The 20,517-nt window shown below is 40.3% G+C and overlaps 1 protein-coding gene across 3 annotated transcripts; it reads left to right on the top strand.

Annotated features, from left to right (window-relative positions):
* Positions 1-257: 257 nt before the first annotated feature.
* Positions 258-18,566, top strand: si:ch211-278j3.3 (E3 ubiquitin-protein ligase RNF19A). Of its 3 annotated transcripts, XM_058614401.1 has the most exons (11): positions 259-576; positions 3,660-3,777; positions 7,817-8,379; positions 9,035-9,525; positions 11,533-11,738; positions 12,372-12,519; positions 14,074-14,236; positions 14,448-14,562; positions 16,229-16,360; positions 16,471-16,744; positions 17,687-18,566. In XM_058614401.1, exons 3-11 carry the CDS (start codon positions 8,227-8,229, stop codon positions 17,961-17,963), a joined length of 1,959 nt encoding a protein of 652 aa, XP_058470384.1. In that variant the 5' UTR covers positions 259-576; positions 3,660-3,777; positions 7,817-8,226; the 3' UTR covers positions 17,964-18,566. The 3 variants fall into 3 exon arrangements, with proteins under 3 accessions (XP_058470385.1, XP_058470384.1, XP_058470383.1); XM_058614402.1 differs by lacking the exon at positions 3,660-3,777 and having other exon boundaries at positions 258-576; positions 16,492-16,744; XM_058614400.1 differs by lacking the exon at positions 3,660-3,777.
* Positions 18,567-20,517: the final 1,951 nt, after the last annotated feature.

The following is a 20,517-nucleotide window of genomic DNA, read 5'->3' as shown; positions in this document are numbered from 1 at the left end:
CACCAAATGACACAACTAACTAAATTAATAAATATTGATTCATATTGAAGGATATATACGTCCTGATCTAACGTGATTATTCCAACAAATAGTTTAAACACAAACTATTCACACTAGGAGTGTAGTGTCGTCGTCGTCACCCCCCCCCCCAAAGTATGTATTGTTTTGTTTTGCTGATAGGACTGGTCACTTATGAATAGAGGAGATCCTGGGATTCTGCGTCATTCCATTGGATCATATGTTCATGTCACCGCAGTGAGCCTCCCCCTCAGCACAGCCTTCATCACTCTGCTGCTGCTCCTGCTCATCCTCTGCTGCCTCCTTAGCCTCAGTCTGGACTGGTCTCCTCGCCTCTCCTCTGCACCTGGCTGCTCTCCACCATCCATCACACCCTGCCTGCCTGCAGCTCGATCTCTCCTCGGCCTCCTCCTGATGTCGGTGCACCAGTGAGGAGGAGAAGGAGGAGGAAGAGGAGGAGGAGGAGACGTGCACGTTTCTGTGCCACTGTTTGGTCCTTAAGAGGAGGAGCCAGTTGTTGATTGTACGCTGCAAAGACAGGGCGCCGCGCACAGAGAGGTAAGAGATGGCTTTTACGTAATAGAAATGGTTGTGTGTTATAACGGCGGCTCGGTGTCACTTTCGGATGCGCATTTTGACGCGCGGTAATTGCGCATAGTGCGATACTTAGAGTGGGAGACATAGAGATGGAGGGAAATGCGAGTACGTAGCCTGTTAAACATGCCACTCCCTGCAATAGCATACTGATGCTGCCATGAGCACGTCTCCCTTTAAATGATTACCTTGCATGTGTGAAAGTGTGCAGGTCATGTCTTAAACACCTCAATTTTAAGTGTATTTGGATCCTTAATGTGTGCACTACAAATCTGTTTTGTTATGTTTTTTTGTTGGGGGGGGGGGTTTATATAATTTATTTTTAAAAAGCATATTGGTGGGTACAATAAACTGAAAAGACTTTTAGCACTGATATGAAGTATTCCACATCAATATACAGTATTGCACAGTAGGCTATAGTAAGATATTATACCGAAGCCTATATTGTTGTTATTCAATATGATGAAGTAGGCAGACTGCCAGAGGTCACTAACACTCAGTGTGGAACACATATGGAACTGAAGCAGAATTTTTTCTCAGTGATGCCATAGAGCACAATGTGTTTTATGTGTGTGTGGGCAGGCTGAGGTCACTCACATGCCTCTGAATCCCTGCATTGCTGATGTGGGCTTGTGTCCAGTGAACGGACACTTAATATCATCAGGTTTCCCTCCACTCACTTAAAAAACTCCACATCTGAAAACGGGACTAAAAAACCCCCACCGTCTTCTAAAAGATAACGTCACATCACATGACGAGTTTCTTCCATGTCTGGCTTTTAAAAGGGGGGGGGGGGGGGGAGATAACTGCTGCTTTAGGCCCAGATGCTGGGGTTGTGTAATAATCCCCTCATGTCTCAGCTATTGATATTTCATCTGTCATCAAGAAGAGAGTCCTTCCAGAGGCTTTGTGTGTAGTCAGAAAGCCTGCGGTGCACTCACTCAGGAATACCTTAAAACAGCCGAGGCACATGCACAGATGCGCAGGAGGATCAATACTGTTTGCATTCACTTAATGCACATGAAGATTTGCCTTGTGAAACTTAACCTTTGTGAAGCCTCATTTGCTGCCCATTCATGTTGAAATGTAGAGAACAGTTTAAGTCCCATTAAACCCCGTATTCTAATGACACAAAGACAACCATCTGTGCAGGTCAGGTGCTGATTACTTCCCTTTATTTGTTTCTTTATTTGTTTTTTTTTAACAAATACTTTTTTACAGGGCCACACGGTGGAGTAGTGGTTAGCACTCTCGCCTTGCAGCGAGAAGACCCGGGTTCGAGCCCCGGTTGGAACAAGGGCCTTTCTGCATGGAGTTTGCATGTTCTCCCCGTGTGTGCGTGGGTTCTCTCCGGGTTCTCCGGCTTCCTCCCACAGTCCAAAAACATGCAATGTGGGGATTAGGTAAATTGGACACTCTAAATTGACCATAGGAGTGAGTGTGAGAGTGAATGGTTGTTTGTCTCTATCTGTGTGTGGCCCTGCGATGGACTGGCGAACTGTCCAGAGTGTACCCCGCCTATCGCCCGATATAGCTGAGATTGGCACAGCACCCCCCGCGACCCTCTGGTGGAGGATAAAGCGGTAGATGATGATGATGACTGACTGACTTTTTTACAGTAGAAATGTGCTTGAGTGCCTACTGGCTTTTGTTGTCAGGTCACAACTGGTGTGATCAACCTGCTGACTCATGAAAACAAAGCTCCAGCCAAAGCCTTTGTTCATTCCGTAGTGATGATCTGTGATGCTGTCGTTTTCTTTTGCCTGTTTGAAATGAATTAAAAGTGAGACTGAAGCTTATGTGAATACTGACTAGAATGTGAGGCTGAAGCTTTTGGATTGTATTGTTTATTTCTTTATGTCTTTGAACTGTTGTGAACTTGTTAGCACTGTGCTAGTTCTTGATATTATAAGCCCAGTGTGTAACATTAACCCTCTTGTGACTGTTATAATAATCAAGCCAACTGGATTTATTTAGATTTTATGCCTGAAGAATTGTCAAAAAATGTTCAGTGAGTGAGTGCTTCTGCCCCTTTTTCTATATCTAAAAATGTTCAGTGAGTGAGTGCTTCTGCCCCTTTTTCTATATCTGGCAGTTATTCACCATATAGGAATAACGGTACTGAGAAGCTGACGTCACAGACATGTGACGTGCTGCTGAATCTTGTCTGTGATTGGACAGTCGTTCCGCGGAAGTCCTGAGGGCTACCGTAATATGTACTGTATATAAAAGTATATGGGAGCAAAGCTCTATTTCTCTGCTTTCCGGTATCCATCCATCCAATGTGCCAATCTCAGCTGACATCAGGGCGAAAGGCGGGGTCACACCCTGGACAGATCGCTAGTTTATAGTTTTTTAATTTGCTAGACGTCACAAACAGTCTAGGAGTTACGGTAATGAGAATTACGCATGTTGGTGACAACAGGATTGGTTACAGAAGGGTTAGGGAGGGGTTTATTGGCAGAAATGTAATATACTACCCATAAGTCTGTTTCTGTAAGTGCATAATTGCTTTAAAATAAAAGCTGTTTGGGTTTTTGTAGCCAATATGAACATCTTTTATCTGTACTTTGTGCAACGGCCTTGTTTTATGGAGGCTATCATCTTGTGTTTACTTCAGTCTGCAGTCTCACCATTAGATGTCACTAACTCTAACACACTGGCCCTTTAAATTCTCTGCTCTCTATGACAGTGCTGTCGTGCTTGAGCAGGTTACAAGGTCACTCTGCTTAAAATCACCCTGAGCCTCACAGTGAATATCCACCTCCTGTCGAAGAAACGTGCCTTTGTACTGCTGGGACGATCATGTTTTATAGTAACTTTATTTATGTCACAGCTTTAAACTGACCTCCCATAATTCAACATGTTTGATACCACAGTCTGTTATGAGTTATAACTGCTGTTTAGGATTAAAGTGTTTTGTTTTGTTTTCCTCAGGAACATTCCCTTCTTATATGAGCCATGTGCTTTTTATAATTTAATGACACATATCTTAAAGTCTTAAAACCAGATTTTTAAGGTTAGGATCCATTTGTTTTCTGGAACAGAAAAAAAGGTCCTCGCACCATTTAAGAATTTGGAGTCCTGTAACGGCTGTTTGTCGGACTGTTCATTCAGTGAGGCACAAAGAAAGAAGGAGCACCACAGTCCTGGAGTGTAAAGAAGGTTGGTCAAATCTTTAAGTGCGCCTTTGGCTTCAGGAGCATTTTATGGTGTACTGTATACACACATGCACGCACACACACACAAGAGAAAAGACAAACCATTAACCTTTAAACTGGAGATGTGCTCACTCTTCCCCAGCAGCATCTGCATCCATGTCTCCTGGTGTTTGTTAACTATGTTCCCCTGAGCTTTCCGAGGGACATTAATGAGAGCAGGACCTTTGTCTTACGCCCCACTGTCTCATCAATGGATGTATTTAGGGAACAGGTCATTAGGTTTGCTTAATTTACATCTAATCATTTCAAAGAACAATGATTCTGACTTACTTGTCTGTAATTCAGAGTATGGCTCTGTCTGGATTTGGGCATCTTGGATGCGTCTGTGGCAGCGAATGCTTCGGTTTGAAATCAGTAACCACTGATGTTTGAAGCACTTAGGCTTATTGTAGTTACATTTTGTTAAGTGACTCCTTTCTGGTTTCTTTTTTTTTTCTTCCCCTTTTGAAATGTTTTGTCAATTATTGTTTGGACGGTGTCATTGTGGCGAGCACTGCTACCTCACAGCAAGAAGGAATGAATGTGACCGTGATTGGTTGTTAGTCTCTAGACTCTAGATATTTGCCCTGCGACGGAGTTGCGACCTGTCCAGGGTGTATGCCACATGTTGTGCTACAAAGACCAACTAAACAAACAGAATGTTTTCATGATGAGGTTTCATTTGCTGATGTTAAAGATATTAAAACAAACTCGACTATACTCTATATGTGTTGACTGTAATGATTGTGTCTTAACCACGTGTTGCAGAAGACAGACAGTATCTCGTTATCCAGAAGTGTCTTCCGCCATGTGCATCTCTGCATCCACATGAGCCAGATGTGCTCTGTGTGAGCATGCTAATGCCAGTGCCGTGTTCTTTCTGCAGCTCTACATGGATGATTTGATTCAAGATGATGGCGATGAGCTGTAACTGCGCAACATGGTCTGTAATTGAAGCATTAGTCAGACGTTAAAGAAGAACATGTGAAGGCCAGAGAAGGTTTGGGCTTTATTTTGGTGCAGTGTACTTGCCAGAGTACTTAGGAGCCTTAACCGATCCAAAGCCAGCCTGAGTACTGTAGCATCAACTGTATAAAGAGCTGAATCTCAGCCTAAACTGAGTCTGAGCTGCTTTGTCCTCATCAAATTAGACATTTAAGTGTAGACCAGAGTCAGTTCACAATCCTTTGGTGTCAAAACACTTGTTGACATTTAGCAGAGAAATGCCTATGGTGATCATTATGTAGAGTCTTGTTTTTGTTTTTGAGTTACCACTCATATTTTATTCTTAAATGTGGGTTTGGATTTTTAAATATAAATTAATGTCCGCTTTGTCCAAACCACACTGCTGATTCAGTCCGTTAGCTCAGACTGCCTCTGTGTTTCTCAGTATAGCAGTGTTTTGTTTTTGTGACGACTTTTAAGCCACGACTTATGAATGCAAGGAGGAGGCACAACAGCTACTAGTGAAGTCAGACAGAGAAGATGGAGAAGCTGGCACTGTTTTTGTTATGACTCACAAGTCCTCAAGAGCAACAGAAGTTCTGCACTAGAGCTTTAATGATACAAAATGAATTGTGGTTTTTGTGCAAACTAATCATAAATATACATTAACAAACACAAATGATCAAGGTTTCTAGGCTACAAATTGTGTTGCGGTAATAACTTGGCTATTTGTCTTGTCTAAGTGCTGAGGGATACACTCTGCCGAGAGCTCGCTGAGCCGTATTCAGGAAACACTCCTGTGCGTGTGTGTGTGTGTGCGTGTCAGCATGTGTGGTTGTCTGTGAGTGTGTGTATATTGGAGCGTGTAGGCGTGACTGCACCATAGCTCCTGTGTTTTTATGCCATGCAGAATTGAAGTCTTTTTGGAATGTGTGATGAGTGTGTTTTTGATGTTGTATGAGTGTGGGAAGTTTCACTATAAATAAACAGCAGCGCAGTGATGGGTTCATTATCACGGAGGTTGGTGCTTGGAAAACAAAGCCAGTAACCAGGGAATGTGGATGTTCATAACGCAGCAGCAGTAACTGGGGATTAGTGCAGAAAATGCAGAAAAGCTGGTGGAAAAAATGTAGCGATAGTATCAAACCCTTTCAAATTCTCACTGTGGTTTCTTTTGTGTTGTGTCTCTCCCTGACAGCCACAATGAGAGGCTTAATATTTGTTGTTCATCTTTCTAGGAAGCAACACATTTGGGACATGCACCTGAGGATGAAATTAGTAGGTCCCCCCCTATGAAAATGGCATTGTTTTAAACAGAGAAACGAATGTTTAACACAGCTTTTCAAACATCCTGGTTTTATTTTGGACTACTACCTGGGTCAAAGGTTGTTGTGACCAGGTCAAAGATCAAGCTCATGCTAATGTTTTTAGCCAATATCTAATTGGTAAGAATGATAAACTGATGGCATTTTATGTTGAAACAGGTCAGAAAATCAGCTGTGGAGAACTTATTCAACAGATTCTTCTTTTTTTTTTTTAAATGCAAGTTTCTCTACAAATCAAGTTTCCCATGAGAATTTCCGGATTGACGATTTCAGAAAAGAGTAGTTCTGAACTCTAGATGTAGCAAATGGCAAGTTTTCCCTGATTTAAGTGTAATCACTGGTTCACAAGGTCACAAGGTCACGGGATCAATCCCGGGACGCCCATGAGCACGGCACCCAATCCCCCATTGCTCCACCCCGGGTACAGATAAGTGGCGCCCACAGCTCCTGCACCCAGCTTGTGTGTGGTATATAATAATATATATATATATTTTTTTACTAATTCTAGATATAAATAGATAGATGGGCCAAAAGAGACTGAATTTGTAACCCATTTTCTATCACTGCTTGTTTTTCAGAGTAGTGTGCGTTGTGACCTTGCACATATTTTAAGGCAGTATTTGAATACGTATAGCATTAAACATGTTTACACGAGACAAAAACTGCTGTTGCATTTTCTCTAGTCCTTTTTTATTTTAGGGTGAATTGGACAGCATCTCAGTAAAGTACAGGACACATTGTTTTTCTAGCTCCACTGGGGGAAAACTTCAATCGTCTAATCATCAGTTTATGTTGCCAACTTCTCAAACGGCAACAGACATATTTTCTTTGCTCTTAAATTACCATAGACGTAAAATGGTCTGCCGCCGCTGGAAGACTTCTCTATTCATGTTGATTTTTAACATATCCACAGACTGGAATACAAACACAGCCTTAACTCTCTCTCTCTGTGTGCTGGAAGTAAACATGTTAGGTCTTGCAGCATTAAATCAATCCACATTCTTTGTGCGACCATGTTTAAAAAATGAGGAAGCATTTTGTTGCTTGTAATGAAATGAAATGAATGAATGAATGAATGAATTTGTTTATTTAAAGAAGCATCAGAAAAAGTATTGTTTTGAGTCTGAAAGTGGTAAGAAAGAAGTGTAAAGTGTATTGAGACTTGCCTCTTCTTTACACCATGTCTGAAATGTTAAACATTTTAAAGTTTAAGCTTCTGTTACTATTATATATTCATATAAACTGCTCTAAAAAGTCAGGAAACGAGTACAAGAAAAGAAAATATCCAGAGTGAGATGATGTGCATGTCCTAATTCATGATGTATATGTTTTTAGTTAATAATTAAGATTTTTACATAATTTAAATTTAACTCCTGTGACTGTAATGTACTAATAGGATACTGTTAGGTAATATTTTTTTTTTTATATAGTTTAGTTTAAAAGAAAGATATCATCTATGACTATATGTCATATTTCCTGCCGTGAAATATATAGCCACCAGCTCTGGAAATCCCTGCTGGAGAGATCTACGGTATCGGTGACATGTTTCAAGTCACTCCTGAAAACACATCCTTTTTTAGAAAAGCCTTAGCACTTTGTCCTAATGCAAGCTTGATTTAAATGTATTATTATTATTATTATTTCACCAGCTGTCAAAACAAATATGAGCTAGAATACATCATACAAAAGCAGAGCACATAAAAGAATGTGATGATTGTACTTCTGTTTCCACAGAACGTGGCAGCTGTCAGTGAAGAGTGATGAAGCAGAGATGGCCACTTCTGGACTAGCTCAGACGAGGGAACTGCAGTGGAGGTGGAGCACGGAAGGAAAACAAAAGTAAACCACATGACCAGAACTTGGAAAGCCTCCAAATTTGTCAGGTTTCCCGTCGGGCCGGGTTTACCTCCTCCCCGTCGTCTCAGTCTCTCCTGCTCTTCCTCCTTAGTTTACCAGAGCAGCCTCTCCTTTCCAAGTGTCTGAGTCGTGAGAATTTACTGTGCTCAGTCACCCACATACCCAAATTTAAACACACACACTCTCTCTCGCTCACACACACACACACACACGGACATATAGTTGCATCCCGCTCATGCTCGTTGGCCTGCCTTCCTCTGCTGCTGCTCCTGCTCTATTCCCACACCATGAAGAGGCCAAAGCAGCAGACGGGGCCACTGAGCTTCCTAAACTTCTTCAGCAGAAAGCCCAAATCAGAGCCAAAGCCCGAGAGGCCTGTGGACGTCCTGCCCAAAGAGGAGGTGGCCATCACGCTGACCCCCAGCGAACATCCAGAGCAGGTGAGGACGCGTCTTCCAGTACGGTTAATACTGTTTGAGAGGTGAATGAGTATCAGGTAGTTTTTAATGCTACTCATTTTAGGTTTGATTTGTGTAAATGTCCATTACAGACAGACATTTTCTGATGGGTTGCATGTTTTTTATATATTTTTTTCACAAACAAGAAATAATATGCAGTTGAAATATCATTGCACTGTTACTTTGAAAAATGTAGCACATAGACACAGCATATTTGTTGATGTCATTTGATGTTTTATGACTTTTTTTTGGTTCATTGATGTCTCTCTATTTGTTGAGAAAGTCTGCAAATCATTAACTTCTTATGTATTCACCTGTTGCTCGCCTCCTCCTCCTCCTCCCTCACTGTTACTGCCCTGGTCCATTAGACTGTTTATTTAATTAATTGGTCATTTGTTCAAAATTATGTTGCCAAGAAACAAGTGAGTGTCCACCTGCATGCACACCCACCAAAACTAGAAGGATGAGGATGCTTTTATTTATTTATTTATTTATTTATTTATTTATTGAAAATGAAATATGTCTCTGAGAACAACAGCAGACTGTTCTCACTCGTGGGCCAACTCTCTCCCTTTTAACCTGATTTATTGCACCTAAATGGATTTGGGAAAATAATCAGCACTGTAACTGTTCACAGGACCTCAGCCTCACAGTAGAAGATGCTGGAGAAGTAAGAGTTTCTGGAGCAGAAAAAGGAGAAGGAGAAGGTCCACCAGCAGTGGCTCAAGTGTGCGAAGATAGTCAAGCCACAGCCGAGTGTGCCGGTGGGGTCAGCATAGGCTCCACCGGTGTCCTGTCCCTCTCCTCCTCCAGCCAGGAGCAGCTACTGGATGAACATCTGGTGGAGTGCCCGCTGTGCCTGCTCAGTCAACCACGTTGCCACTTCCCACGACTCACATGCTGTTCCCACCGGTCCTGTTCTGACTGCCTCCGCCAGTACCTGCGCATTGAGATATCAGAGAGCCGGGTGGGCATCGCATGCCCACAGTGCCCCGAAACCCTAGCACCACTGGACGTCCATGCCATCCTGGATGACCGGGCATTGCTGGAGAGATTTGAGGAATATCAACTGAGGCGTTTTCTAGCTGCTGATCCTGATACCCGCTGGTGTCCTGCACCTGACTGCAGGTGAGAACCATCCATCCATCCACCCTGAGAAATTTGACACAATCACAATCATAATCACAACATTATGGTCCTGATTTGACCTAGTTGTTCTCCCCTGCCCCTCCTCAGTCACACATACATACACACACACTTAGAGAAGGAGAGAGACTGACAGAAATGGAGCTGTTTCAAGTGTTTTTTTCTACAATACCTTGTCAAGTTATGTGTTGGCCCAGGCAGACAGTTGTTGCAGGAAGCATCAGTTGGTCACATTGTGAGAAGCTAATAAACTTCCTGCGGGCACTTCTTGGTGTTTTCAGCCAAAGTGCTGCTATATGAGGCTTTACTCCCACTGTGTGCTTCCGCCTCGCCTGCTCAGCCATCACGTAAAATGCGTCACTTTGTGCATGGCGCAGGAATGCTGCCACAGACATGAAACAAAGAAAACTGCACAGTGAGATACAAACTACAACTTTAATGTCCTATTCATTAACAGTCATGTAGGAGCCACACATTGCTTGCGGGGGATTATTTGGGCTTTGATTTGCTTGGTATGGTTGCCACGGTGATATGTGGGGTTTGGGTCACGTAGGCACCGTAGCAGGTTATAATTAGGGGCTGAATCACCTGCACTGGGAGGAGAGAGGAGAGTCAGGTAGCCGTAATTTTTGTTGACCGCTTTTTGTTCAGTTATGATACACATACGCAAACAGTGCACATACTACATCTTACCTGGGTGTGCATTTCCAAATAACCGCTGTAGTAGCTGTTGTGTTCATTAAACTTCCTGAAATTTGCTTACCCGGACTCTAGGACCAGTGTAGTTTTTCCTGCTCTGTGAGGGAAAGTGGCTGAAATGTGGAATGATGTCACACAGGGATATTTAAAGCTCAGCTCTGCTGTGATTTCATTACAGAATCGACGTCATCATAAATCATTCAATAGAGAAATCCACGGTGGAATTGTCGGATGAATGTCTTCCAGCAACGTAATGCAACCACCATGTTCATGAGTTAACACTCTGCTCCTCTTGACAATATGCGCAGACGGATCCATCGCGTGTCACCTAAATGTTCATGGATGAGTAATGGGATAGGGCTGCTGATGGGAAATCATACACATGTGTGTGTGTGTGTGTGTGTTCTGTGGGTATATGTGGTCAGAAGCACATATGCAGCAGGGTTCAGGGCTCAGAGGTAGACTGTCTGTCTCCAGTCAGTCATCACGAACGAATGGGGCAAAAATCAATAAGCCTATCTGTCTGATGGTGTGGAGAATTAAAGGTAACAGAGAGACGCAAGAGATTGAATTTTTGAAGTGTCAAACAAAAAGAAAACGCTGCCGTTTTGATTTCTGAGTTAGTGCTAAAAGGGTTTAGAAGTAAAATGGAAGTTGCAAATGACAAATGGCTCCTTCAGAGCAGAGCTGACCCATTATGAAAACTATACAGGCACTGTTGTGATTTTGTCCCCATATGTTCCCGACATGCAGACATTCCTCCAGCCCTTAGTAACAGAAGCTTTGCTGCAGATTATATAGGTTGGGAAAGTGTGTCAAAATGTGGGTTTTTGCTTTGTGTGTGTGCGTTCTTGTATTTATATCTAAAACCGTACAAACTTATCTTTGTGAGGACATTTTGTCCGGGCCCCACCCACGACTCTACAGTGCTTTTTCGGGGTTAAGATCTGAGGATGGAATATTTGTGTTTCATGTGCTGAACTATGGAACGCAGTCCCACTGAGAGTTGTAACACTCTTTGAGTCACACAGTCAGCAAATGTTTTTATTTGTGAGACGAGACAATAATGAGCATTTCGGTGTGCTTCACGAGGCTGAAGAGGAAAATAATACAAGGAGAGCATCAAAGATTTGAGAATCATCATGTTTTTTTTTTTTTATTATAATAAGCTGTGATAACCACTAGTGGGCAACATGATTCCTGCTCATGTTTTATCATCAGGTCAGTGTCCAGGGATAAGAACCCTGCCCCATTCTGCCATCGTCATGTGTGTTTCCTGTCGCTCCACAGCTATGCTGTGATAGCGTACGGCTGTGCTGAATGTCCCAAGCTGAGCTGCGGCCGCGAGGGATGCGACACAGAGTTCTGTTACCACTGTCGGCAGCTGTGGCACCCCAACCAGACGTGCGACCAAGCACGACGTCAACGGGCCCGCCACACTTCAGGGGGCAACGATGCCTCCACACTGTACGTCTTCAATGAAGAACATGGAGGAGGTAGGACTGGCAGCTGTGGTTTACCTTTGTCACACTTCTAATATTATTTTATAATAAGCTTGGCTCTGTTTAGTTGTAACAGAAACGACCTACCACATATGTCTTGTGTAAAAATGTCCATTTATTGGCTCTAGTTTTTTGTTAGGGAGGTTTTATGAAAATGTTAAAAAAGGTCCATTGTGTCTTTTCCAACACTCTCTCACCTCTTTTACTCAATTCCTCCCTCATTGTAGTTGATTTTTGATTCTGTGTTTTTGCGTACTGAGTTTCCACTTCAAAATGTGAAACGCTCTGGCTGGTTTGTCCGTCATGGTTGCTGTAGAAACATTTTGTTGCAAGATTCCATAAATGAAGGCCCTCACCTTAAATACACATAGAAGGACCATTCTAAGACTTTGTGTGGTTCAATGGCAGCTTGCATCCATGATGTTGCGTCACTGGAATTTGAAAACTACACTACCTAGTTTGTCATATTCTTTTTTGTCTTATCAGTCTCAGCCTGTTCTCATCTTTATTCCAAATAAATTATACACTTAAACAAACATACTTATGCGTAGTGTGCCAATGCATCCTCATAAATATTACACACTGTGCCTTTAATGGCACCCCTCGATGTTCCCTGTGTGGCTTTAGATGCAGAGGAGATCAAAGCGTGCCCTCGCTGTGGCGCCTACATCATGAAGACCAACGACGGCAGCTGTAATCGTATGAACTGCACTGTGTGTACCTGTCAGTTCTGCTGGCTGTGTATGCAGGAGATCACCGACGTGCACTACCTCAGGTGTTGTGTTCACGAGTGCATTAACATTCAAAACCAATGTGTAACTCAGGAGCTGTAGTTTTATGAACTTTGCATTAAAGTTATATGAAAAAAAAAATCGACATTATGACTTTAATCTTAGAATTCTGACTTTCTTAAATTTTAAATTTCAATTCAGATTATTATTTTCTTTTTAAATGTGGCCCTAATCCTCTTCCATATACAAGTAAAAAATGATAATAGAAGTAGTAATTGTCACCTACTAATTTTTATTAATTGTCACCGACTATACGTAAAAGAACACAACAGAATTTGATCTTAGTCCCACAACACTATTATCCCATATGTGGATTTTAAGTTAGAAAGGCTCTATTTCCTTTAGCTCTCTTTCTGAGCCTTAATTGGCTTTCCTACTCCTGGTGGGAGTCACTGCTGACTTATCACTTCATGAGCTCCAAAATCCAATGCAGCAGAATATGTAACTGAAGCTCTAACACGAGCTACAAGCTGAGATGGATTTAAAGAAACGTTTTGCAGTCTGTCCATAGTCAAAGAGGAATGCATTATTTTCATGTATTGATTTTTTGGAAATGCCTGCTGCCATCTTCTCCCACTTTATCTCCTCCTTTCCTCCCCGACTCTAGTATGTCTTTCACACTGTAAATAACAGCAAACGTCCTATAGAAGGACAAAGCTTTTATCATCTCACAAGTTCAGGGCACAACTTAAGCGTCTCACCTTAATCACACCCTAAAGTGACATTTGCTGTTCTTGCATAAACACATTTAGAACCAGCACATTCCTTAATAGTGCTGTGTTTTTTATTGTCACTGCTCTTCCTAATTGCTACTTGTTTCCAAACTAAACAGTATTAGTCAGTGTTGCACTGCTTTACTTTACAGTTCGACTTACATTACAGCACCACAGATTAAAGTGAGACATGAGTTAACATCTATTTTACATAAAGTCAATAACCAGCCTTTTTTTTAAAAAACGTTTTGTACCGAATCAGAATTTTTATGTGACTCACGGTAGTTGCAAATGACTCTAATTCAGAGACATAAATTGATAAATTCAGATTAGATCATTCAGTTTAGGTAATGATATAATGAGATAATGAGATGAGATGATATTGTCAATACTTTAATAAAAAATAGTGTTTGTGAGTATGGGATTAAAGTCAAAATGTTGACATTTTAACACTTTACTCTGAGAATTCTGCTTTTTTTCTCAGAATTTGGAGTCAGGAAGTTTGACTTTTTTCTCAGAATTCTTAAATTAAAATCAGAATTTTGCAATTTTAACAAACCATGGCCTACATAATGATAATGAGGCTTTTGTGGCCATAGCTTCAGGCACAGTGGCAAATTAAGGCTAAATGGTTACAATGACAAGCCAAACAAGATGCTGATGACACTAGTGACCTTTAATCTCTTAAAGGTCACAGAGAAAGGGATTTCACGTTATTACCAGAATATTTATATCCTCATATTAGCACTTGAGGTTTCATGAAAATCCATCTCCTAGTTGTAAACGTTGATCCTTACATCTGATCCTTCCTCGTGTGTATCTCAGTCCCTCAGGATGTACGTTTTGGGGGAAGAAGCCATGGTCACAAACCCGCAAGGTTCTGTGGCAGGTGGGCATGTTGCTCGGAGCGCCAGTGGTCATCTCCCTTATAGCGGGCATCGCCATCCCAGTCATCATCGTAGGCATACCAATTTACATGGGCCGGAAGGTACAAGACAGTCATAAACACGTGTCCTTATTTGCATATAAATGTCAGCTTGTTATGTTATGTCACAGTGGTGGCCTGGTCACCTGTGCAGGCTGTGTCCCTTTCCTCTCATCATGCATGTTGTTTTAGTAGATATGAATAAGTGACAAAAATAGAGAAATAAGTGGATGTCAGTTTTTAAAAAATGTAAGTTTTGCTTATTTTCTTCCAGGTCCATGGTCGTTGTAAGAAAAACAATATCTCAGGAAGCAAGCATTACTTGACTGTGGCAAGTGGAGTGATGATGTCAGTGTTTGTGTCACCGGTCATAGCAGCCGTCACTGTGGGTAAGGAGCAAACTGCAACATGGCCACCTTCTGTACGGCACACTGAGAGGAATGACTGAGATGTCATTTTAGCTGTGAATTAGTAACAGAAACAGTATAGATACTGTATAGGTACTGTATTTTGAGAGAACATATTTATATATACATATATATGTATATATATATAATACATATATATATGTATAATATATATATATTATTTATTTATTTATTTAATTTCTAGTTTGAAGGGCAGACTGCAGGAACTACTACCACAAGTTCTCAGGAACTATGTGCAGTTTCATGGCAGGAACTAGGAAATAAATGGGAGTACCATGTAGTTTGTGTTTGTTTGTTTTGCCTTTGCATGGTTTTCTTTACAATGAGAGAAAAATATGACTCAGTAAATAATTTATTTTAAATCGTAGGGCTTGAACCAGAAATGGCCACAAAATTGCATCACCATTTTTAAAAGCCGCCTCTGATTGTAGGTAACATGCCCGACTGTGACATCTGCTTCTCACCTTTTATTTTTCTGCTTCACTTCACATTCACATTCACAACCAACTGTTACAACGGTTTAATTGTTTTTCTTATTCGACTCACATCTGCCTGTCTTGTTGCTCGTCTCTCTTCACACACACAGCCTCTCACGCTCTCTCTCTCTCTCTGTGAGCAGTTAGTCTGGCTGGCACATCCTCTTGCCCTAATTTCACCCTGTTACAGAGTCAATAGTGTCCCAGTGTCCCTGCTGTGTTAATGATGTCGCTTTGTTTTAGGAGGTCTGCTTTGTGCTCCAAAATTCCTGTTTCAATCAAAGGTTGCATAATCCCACATGGGAAAAGTTGCCACTCTTTGATTAGACTGATTTTGTTGAAAATACTTTTGTGATGGTGATGAAGGGAGAGCAGGGAGAAACTCTGTCACTATTTGTAATATTCTCATGTGTCACAGTGGACTCGTAATCCTCAGGGTTAGATTGAATAAAATATGAAAAAGAGAATAAGTAAGGTGACCAAACACCAAAGGGATGAAATAATCCTTTGGCAGCAGATTACAGAAAAAACAATTTTATGTGCTTCCCATTTAAACGTTTCGTGTGAACTAGGGCTGAACAATTAATTGAAATTTGGTCGAACTCGCAGTACAGCCTACTGCAATTTTGAAATCGCAGGAGGCGCAAACATTTTAAAACAAACTGTGTGTCAAAATATCATTTTAGATTAATTATTGTCCTGATCTTTACACATCTTGTTCTACAGACTGAAGAGAACATATTTGTCTCTCACAGCTCTGCACAAAAATCACACGGTCAATCATTTTAAACATGTTTTTCGAATGAAAATGAGAATAATGATGTAAAAATGACCATTCCCTCTGATATCATGAATCCTATTGAAATCGCAATTTTTGTGGACCTGGAAACTTCAGACCATGGTGAAGAAGGAAGCACATGTGTTTGTTTATTATGTAAAATTGAACATACTTTAAAACATTAAGAACCATACTTGCATAAAATGTATCTTTTGAACCAATAGATTACAATATTTCCTAGTCGATAATTTAAAAAAAATAAAAAAGTACATTTTGAATATAATATTGTTTACTAAGTTGTAGTTCAACACAAAGTTAAAACATACTACTGTCTTAATAATTGTTTTTTAATATTTGTTGTTTGTCCCTGCAGGTGTGGGAGTCCCACTAATGCTGACTTACGTCTATGGAGTCGTACCCATGTCGCTCTTTAGGAACGGTTGGTGTCGCCCGCAGAGTGAATCTCCCGAAACACACAAAATCCAACTGGAGGACTTAGCCAGCTGTGAGTTCATGTTAGTCACATTAAAGTCAGGGATGTCATGTACTTTTTATATTTGTATGCCTCCCCCCGTGCACACCCTAAACTGATTGAAGTTTCAACTTCTCTTATAGATCTTCTGTTCTCTCATGTAGTCAGTGACCACTGGACAGGTCAGAGCAGCAGAACAACGCTCAGCGACACCAGTGTCCAGGAAGTTAGAGTCAGTATACAGGAAGTGGGTGTCCTGCCAAGCACGAGTACCACTCCTCCAGAGCTAGATATCTATGTGAGACTGGATGAAGCCACAAATCGCCATGAATATTCCCAACAGGACACTCCGCCAGACTGCGAGGTGGTTATTGTGCCAGATAGCAAAGTTGATGACACACAAGCACTTCCACTAAGGTAAATATCTTTTTATTTTTATTTCATTTCATTTATCTTTCTAAAATTATACACTTATTTATATGTTTAGCCACAGAGCACAGTTATACTAGTTTTGGATATTTTCTTTTTATTAAGTTTTGACTTTTTGTTTTTTAAATGAGAATGGGTTTGCCAGTTTTTATTTATTGTAAATGCTGAGTTTTAGTTTAGTTTTTATTAGTGTTAGTTTTTTTGTTATATGGAGTATTTGCCAGGTGCATGATGCAAAAAAAGTCATAGATGAACAACCAGCCATGAATCAAATATAACAGTCTACAGGAAAGAAAACTGTGTGAAAGGTAAAAAATACAGCCAACAGACCAAAGACACATAAACATAACAACATAAATAATAATAATAATAATAATAATAATAATGATAACGCAATAACCCTCATGAGACACATAACATTGTTTGTGAGCCGGGAGTCTCAGGAGCTCAATCTGAGGGAAAATATGAACAAAATTAAAAAAACGAATAAAAGACTCAAGGTTTGATTCACTTAGATGAACCGACTCAACCCATTTAACTACATAACAAATGCACAGCCTTATGTCCAACTTTATAAATGAAAACAAATTAAAACCATTTTATTATGAATGAAAATACAACCTTTCAAAATTGCCAGCAGAGAAAAAAATGAATACACTTCATATGAACCCAAAAGGATTATTATGTATAAAATTAGTTTACAAAGACGAAAACTAAGCACATTTTGCTATAATGTTAGTTAGTTATAGTTACTTTTATTAACACACAATTCAGTTTCAGTTAGTTATCGTTTATTTTTAAACTCTAGTTTTTATTTTTATTTCAGTTAACAAGTTAGCAGGTTAACCTTGCCACAGAGTTACAGTGATTTTGATGTTTTTTGAGCAACTGAACATCTTACAGCTTCACACTATATGTCTGTCGTCACAGGGAAGGAACTAATATTGAAGTCCGAGTGGAAATTGAGACCCATCCCAGAGGCGCCCGCCAGTCCAGCCTAAGTAGCATCCTGTCTAGCCGAAGCTTGTCTGTGGAGTCACTGGGACACTCACAACCCCAGTCCCAAGACCACTTGTGTACCTCAGAACTGGAAGAAAGAAAAGTGGGGGGAAGAGGAAAAGGACAAGAGCAGAAGGGAAGAGAGACATCAGGAGGGGATTCAGCAGGATTGGAGGGGACCCCAGTCTTTGAAATAGACGATGTATGAGGTCATCTATTGTAGGCTTTCTATTTGGGTGATAATCTAGTCAGGTTTAATGCAAATAAACCCTGAAATTTCACTGGACTGACCTGGAAATTATTGGCCACAGCCACCTCCTGCTTCCAAGACAGGCCCTCCCACCAGATGCCTTCTAGCGCCAGCCTCTAAGGAAGATACAGGTTCAGAGAGAGCAAATGAAAAAAGATGAGAGTGTGTGAGTTTGTGTGTGTATGTGTGTGTGCGTGAGACAAATAGCATGAGAATATGACATAAAAATAGGAGAGCAGTAAACTGCATTGCAGACAGGATAGCACCCACCAGGGAGTCTAAAACAGATGTGATTGAAAGCATGTAAGTCAGCTACATCAGTCTGTTTTTATCTCTGCTTTCTAAATAGAGACCTACCTTATCCCCCATCTGTTATAACTCTATTTCATGAAGCCCTGTCTTCTTCTGGCTGTGCTCTTATATTTATTTTTAGTGACCCCTCTCTTGTCCCTCTTCAAATAAAGAACCCCCCCAAAGCATGGTTTGTTTTTATGGAGGATGGAGACTTTTTTGTCTTGTCAAAACAAGTAAAAATCAATCACTTCCCAAGCCACGCCGCCACACAGTTTGATGTTTTATTTGTTATTTATTTATTTTTTACTCTTAGGAATATCCTCAGAATTTTATGATGCAGTGTTGAGACAGACAGACGGACGACACACATGATGCGCTGCTCGATTGCTCCTCACGCAGGTAACGGCACCTGGAAATGGTTTGAACCTCTTAACTGTTCTCCACAGGACTCAAGAGAGGATCTTTGACATTGTGGCATTATTCTAACTATTATTCTAACTATTAAACTGATCTTTTTTTGGGAAGCAAATAAGGGGTGATGTTACTGCAGTGTTGGCCTTGAAGAGGCTGGTACCTCCTTAATCCAAGAGGGACACTTTGCTCTATTTTGTAAAAAATAAAAGCTCATTCTGATGCAGACACTTATTGCATTAGTGGCAACAGTGAAGTAGCAACACAGCACTGTGAACAGGCTCACCTTAAAAATAACTGCATGGTTATCCTACCTGCTGTGTACTACAGGACAACACGTGCACACAGAGAAGCAGGATTTACACACACACACACATACAGCAGTAAGTGTAATTGCAGTAGTACGGTTTGAAATCCCTCTCAAATCCTCACAGAGCACCAAAATAAGCAGCAGCAGCAGCAGCAAGCAGCAGCATGGCCACGGCTAAAACATAATAACACCTTCTCTACATGCACTGCTTAGCTTCTGAGTGTGAAATACCTGTGAGCGATGAACCTGTGTTGGGTTGTGGAGAGAAATTTAAATAAAGTTTTCACCATGAAGGACAAAAAAACAAAAACAAAATGCATGTTCTGTGTCAGAAGTTATTATCCCCTAAGTTGGATATGTTGTCTGTCCTTGGACGCTATGAATCGAAAAGAAATACACAGAGTTGGATGGAAACTGGGGTTGTAGGGTAAAGCAATCATTTTGTAGATTTCATAAATTTTGGTGATCTGGATTCAGACTTTAACCTTGGGAGATTTGCCAGTGTTTGCCAGAGAGTTATGTTTTAGTTCCCATCAGTTCATTTTTTCATTCAATAGCACATACAACAAAACATTGACATGATTACATACAATGCACAAAACGTTGAACAAAATGGGGGATGCTGGCAGTTGTCAAGCTACTTTTACTACTTTTTCTCACAAAAAAATATGAATAAATAGTATACGTAGAAATAGTCTGCTGTACATGGGACAATAACACAAACATATCAGTAAGCAAATGAGCAAACATGAATAATAATAACGATTAACTTACTGATATTAAATGTCCCAATTGCAATGCTTATTCGGAGATGGGCCAATACATAATTGCAATAACCAGTTACAATCAGGAGGGGGCGCCAGCATACAACATTTAGAAAAATGTGTGTATTGTTTGAAATTTTGTTTTTATTTGGTTGTTATTTATATATTTTCTATCAGACATTGATTTTTATGTCTTTTATCTTGATGACTTGTGAAATGATGGTACTAAATTACTATAAAATATATAGGTATATATATATATATACCTATATATATATAAATTATATAATAAACTAAAACAATTGTACTAAGAAATATTAAATTGGACAATAAGAGTAAAATGTCTACCAGAGTAAAAGTCATTATTAATTGATCAAACTTTATTTTTGAAGCACTTATCATACACATCAAAAACAATAGCCTACTTACACACAGACACACATCAAAACATGTAACAAACACATTCATACAAACATACAAGGCCATGATAAATCATCAAAACACTGGGCAGAAACGTTTTGCCACCAGTTTATGTCACCACATTTATAAATAAAAATCAAATACCACTAATATACCAAAGAATGGATGGATAAAAGTGAGTAAACCTGTAGAATAAAATAAGAAAACAGTCCAGGAGATTAAAAAAAATACAATTATGAAATAAATAAATAAATACATAAAAAAAATATAAAATAGAGACTGAGAGAACATTTTAAATCAATGTAAAACAGCC

Source organism: Solea solea, chromosome 17 (genome assembly GCF_958295425.1).
Source record: "Solea solea chromosome 17, fSolSol10.1, whole genome shotgun sequence".
Taxonomy (NCBI): Eukaryota; Metazoa; Chordata; class Actinopteri; order Pleuronectiformes; family Soleidae; genus Solea; species Solea solea.
This window is presented reverse-complemented; position numbering and strand designations above follow the sequence as displayed.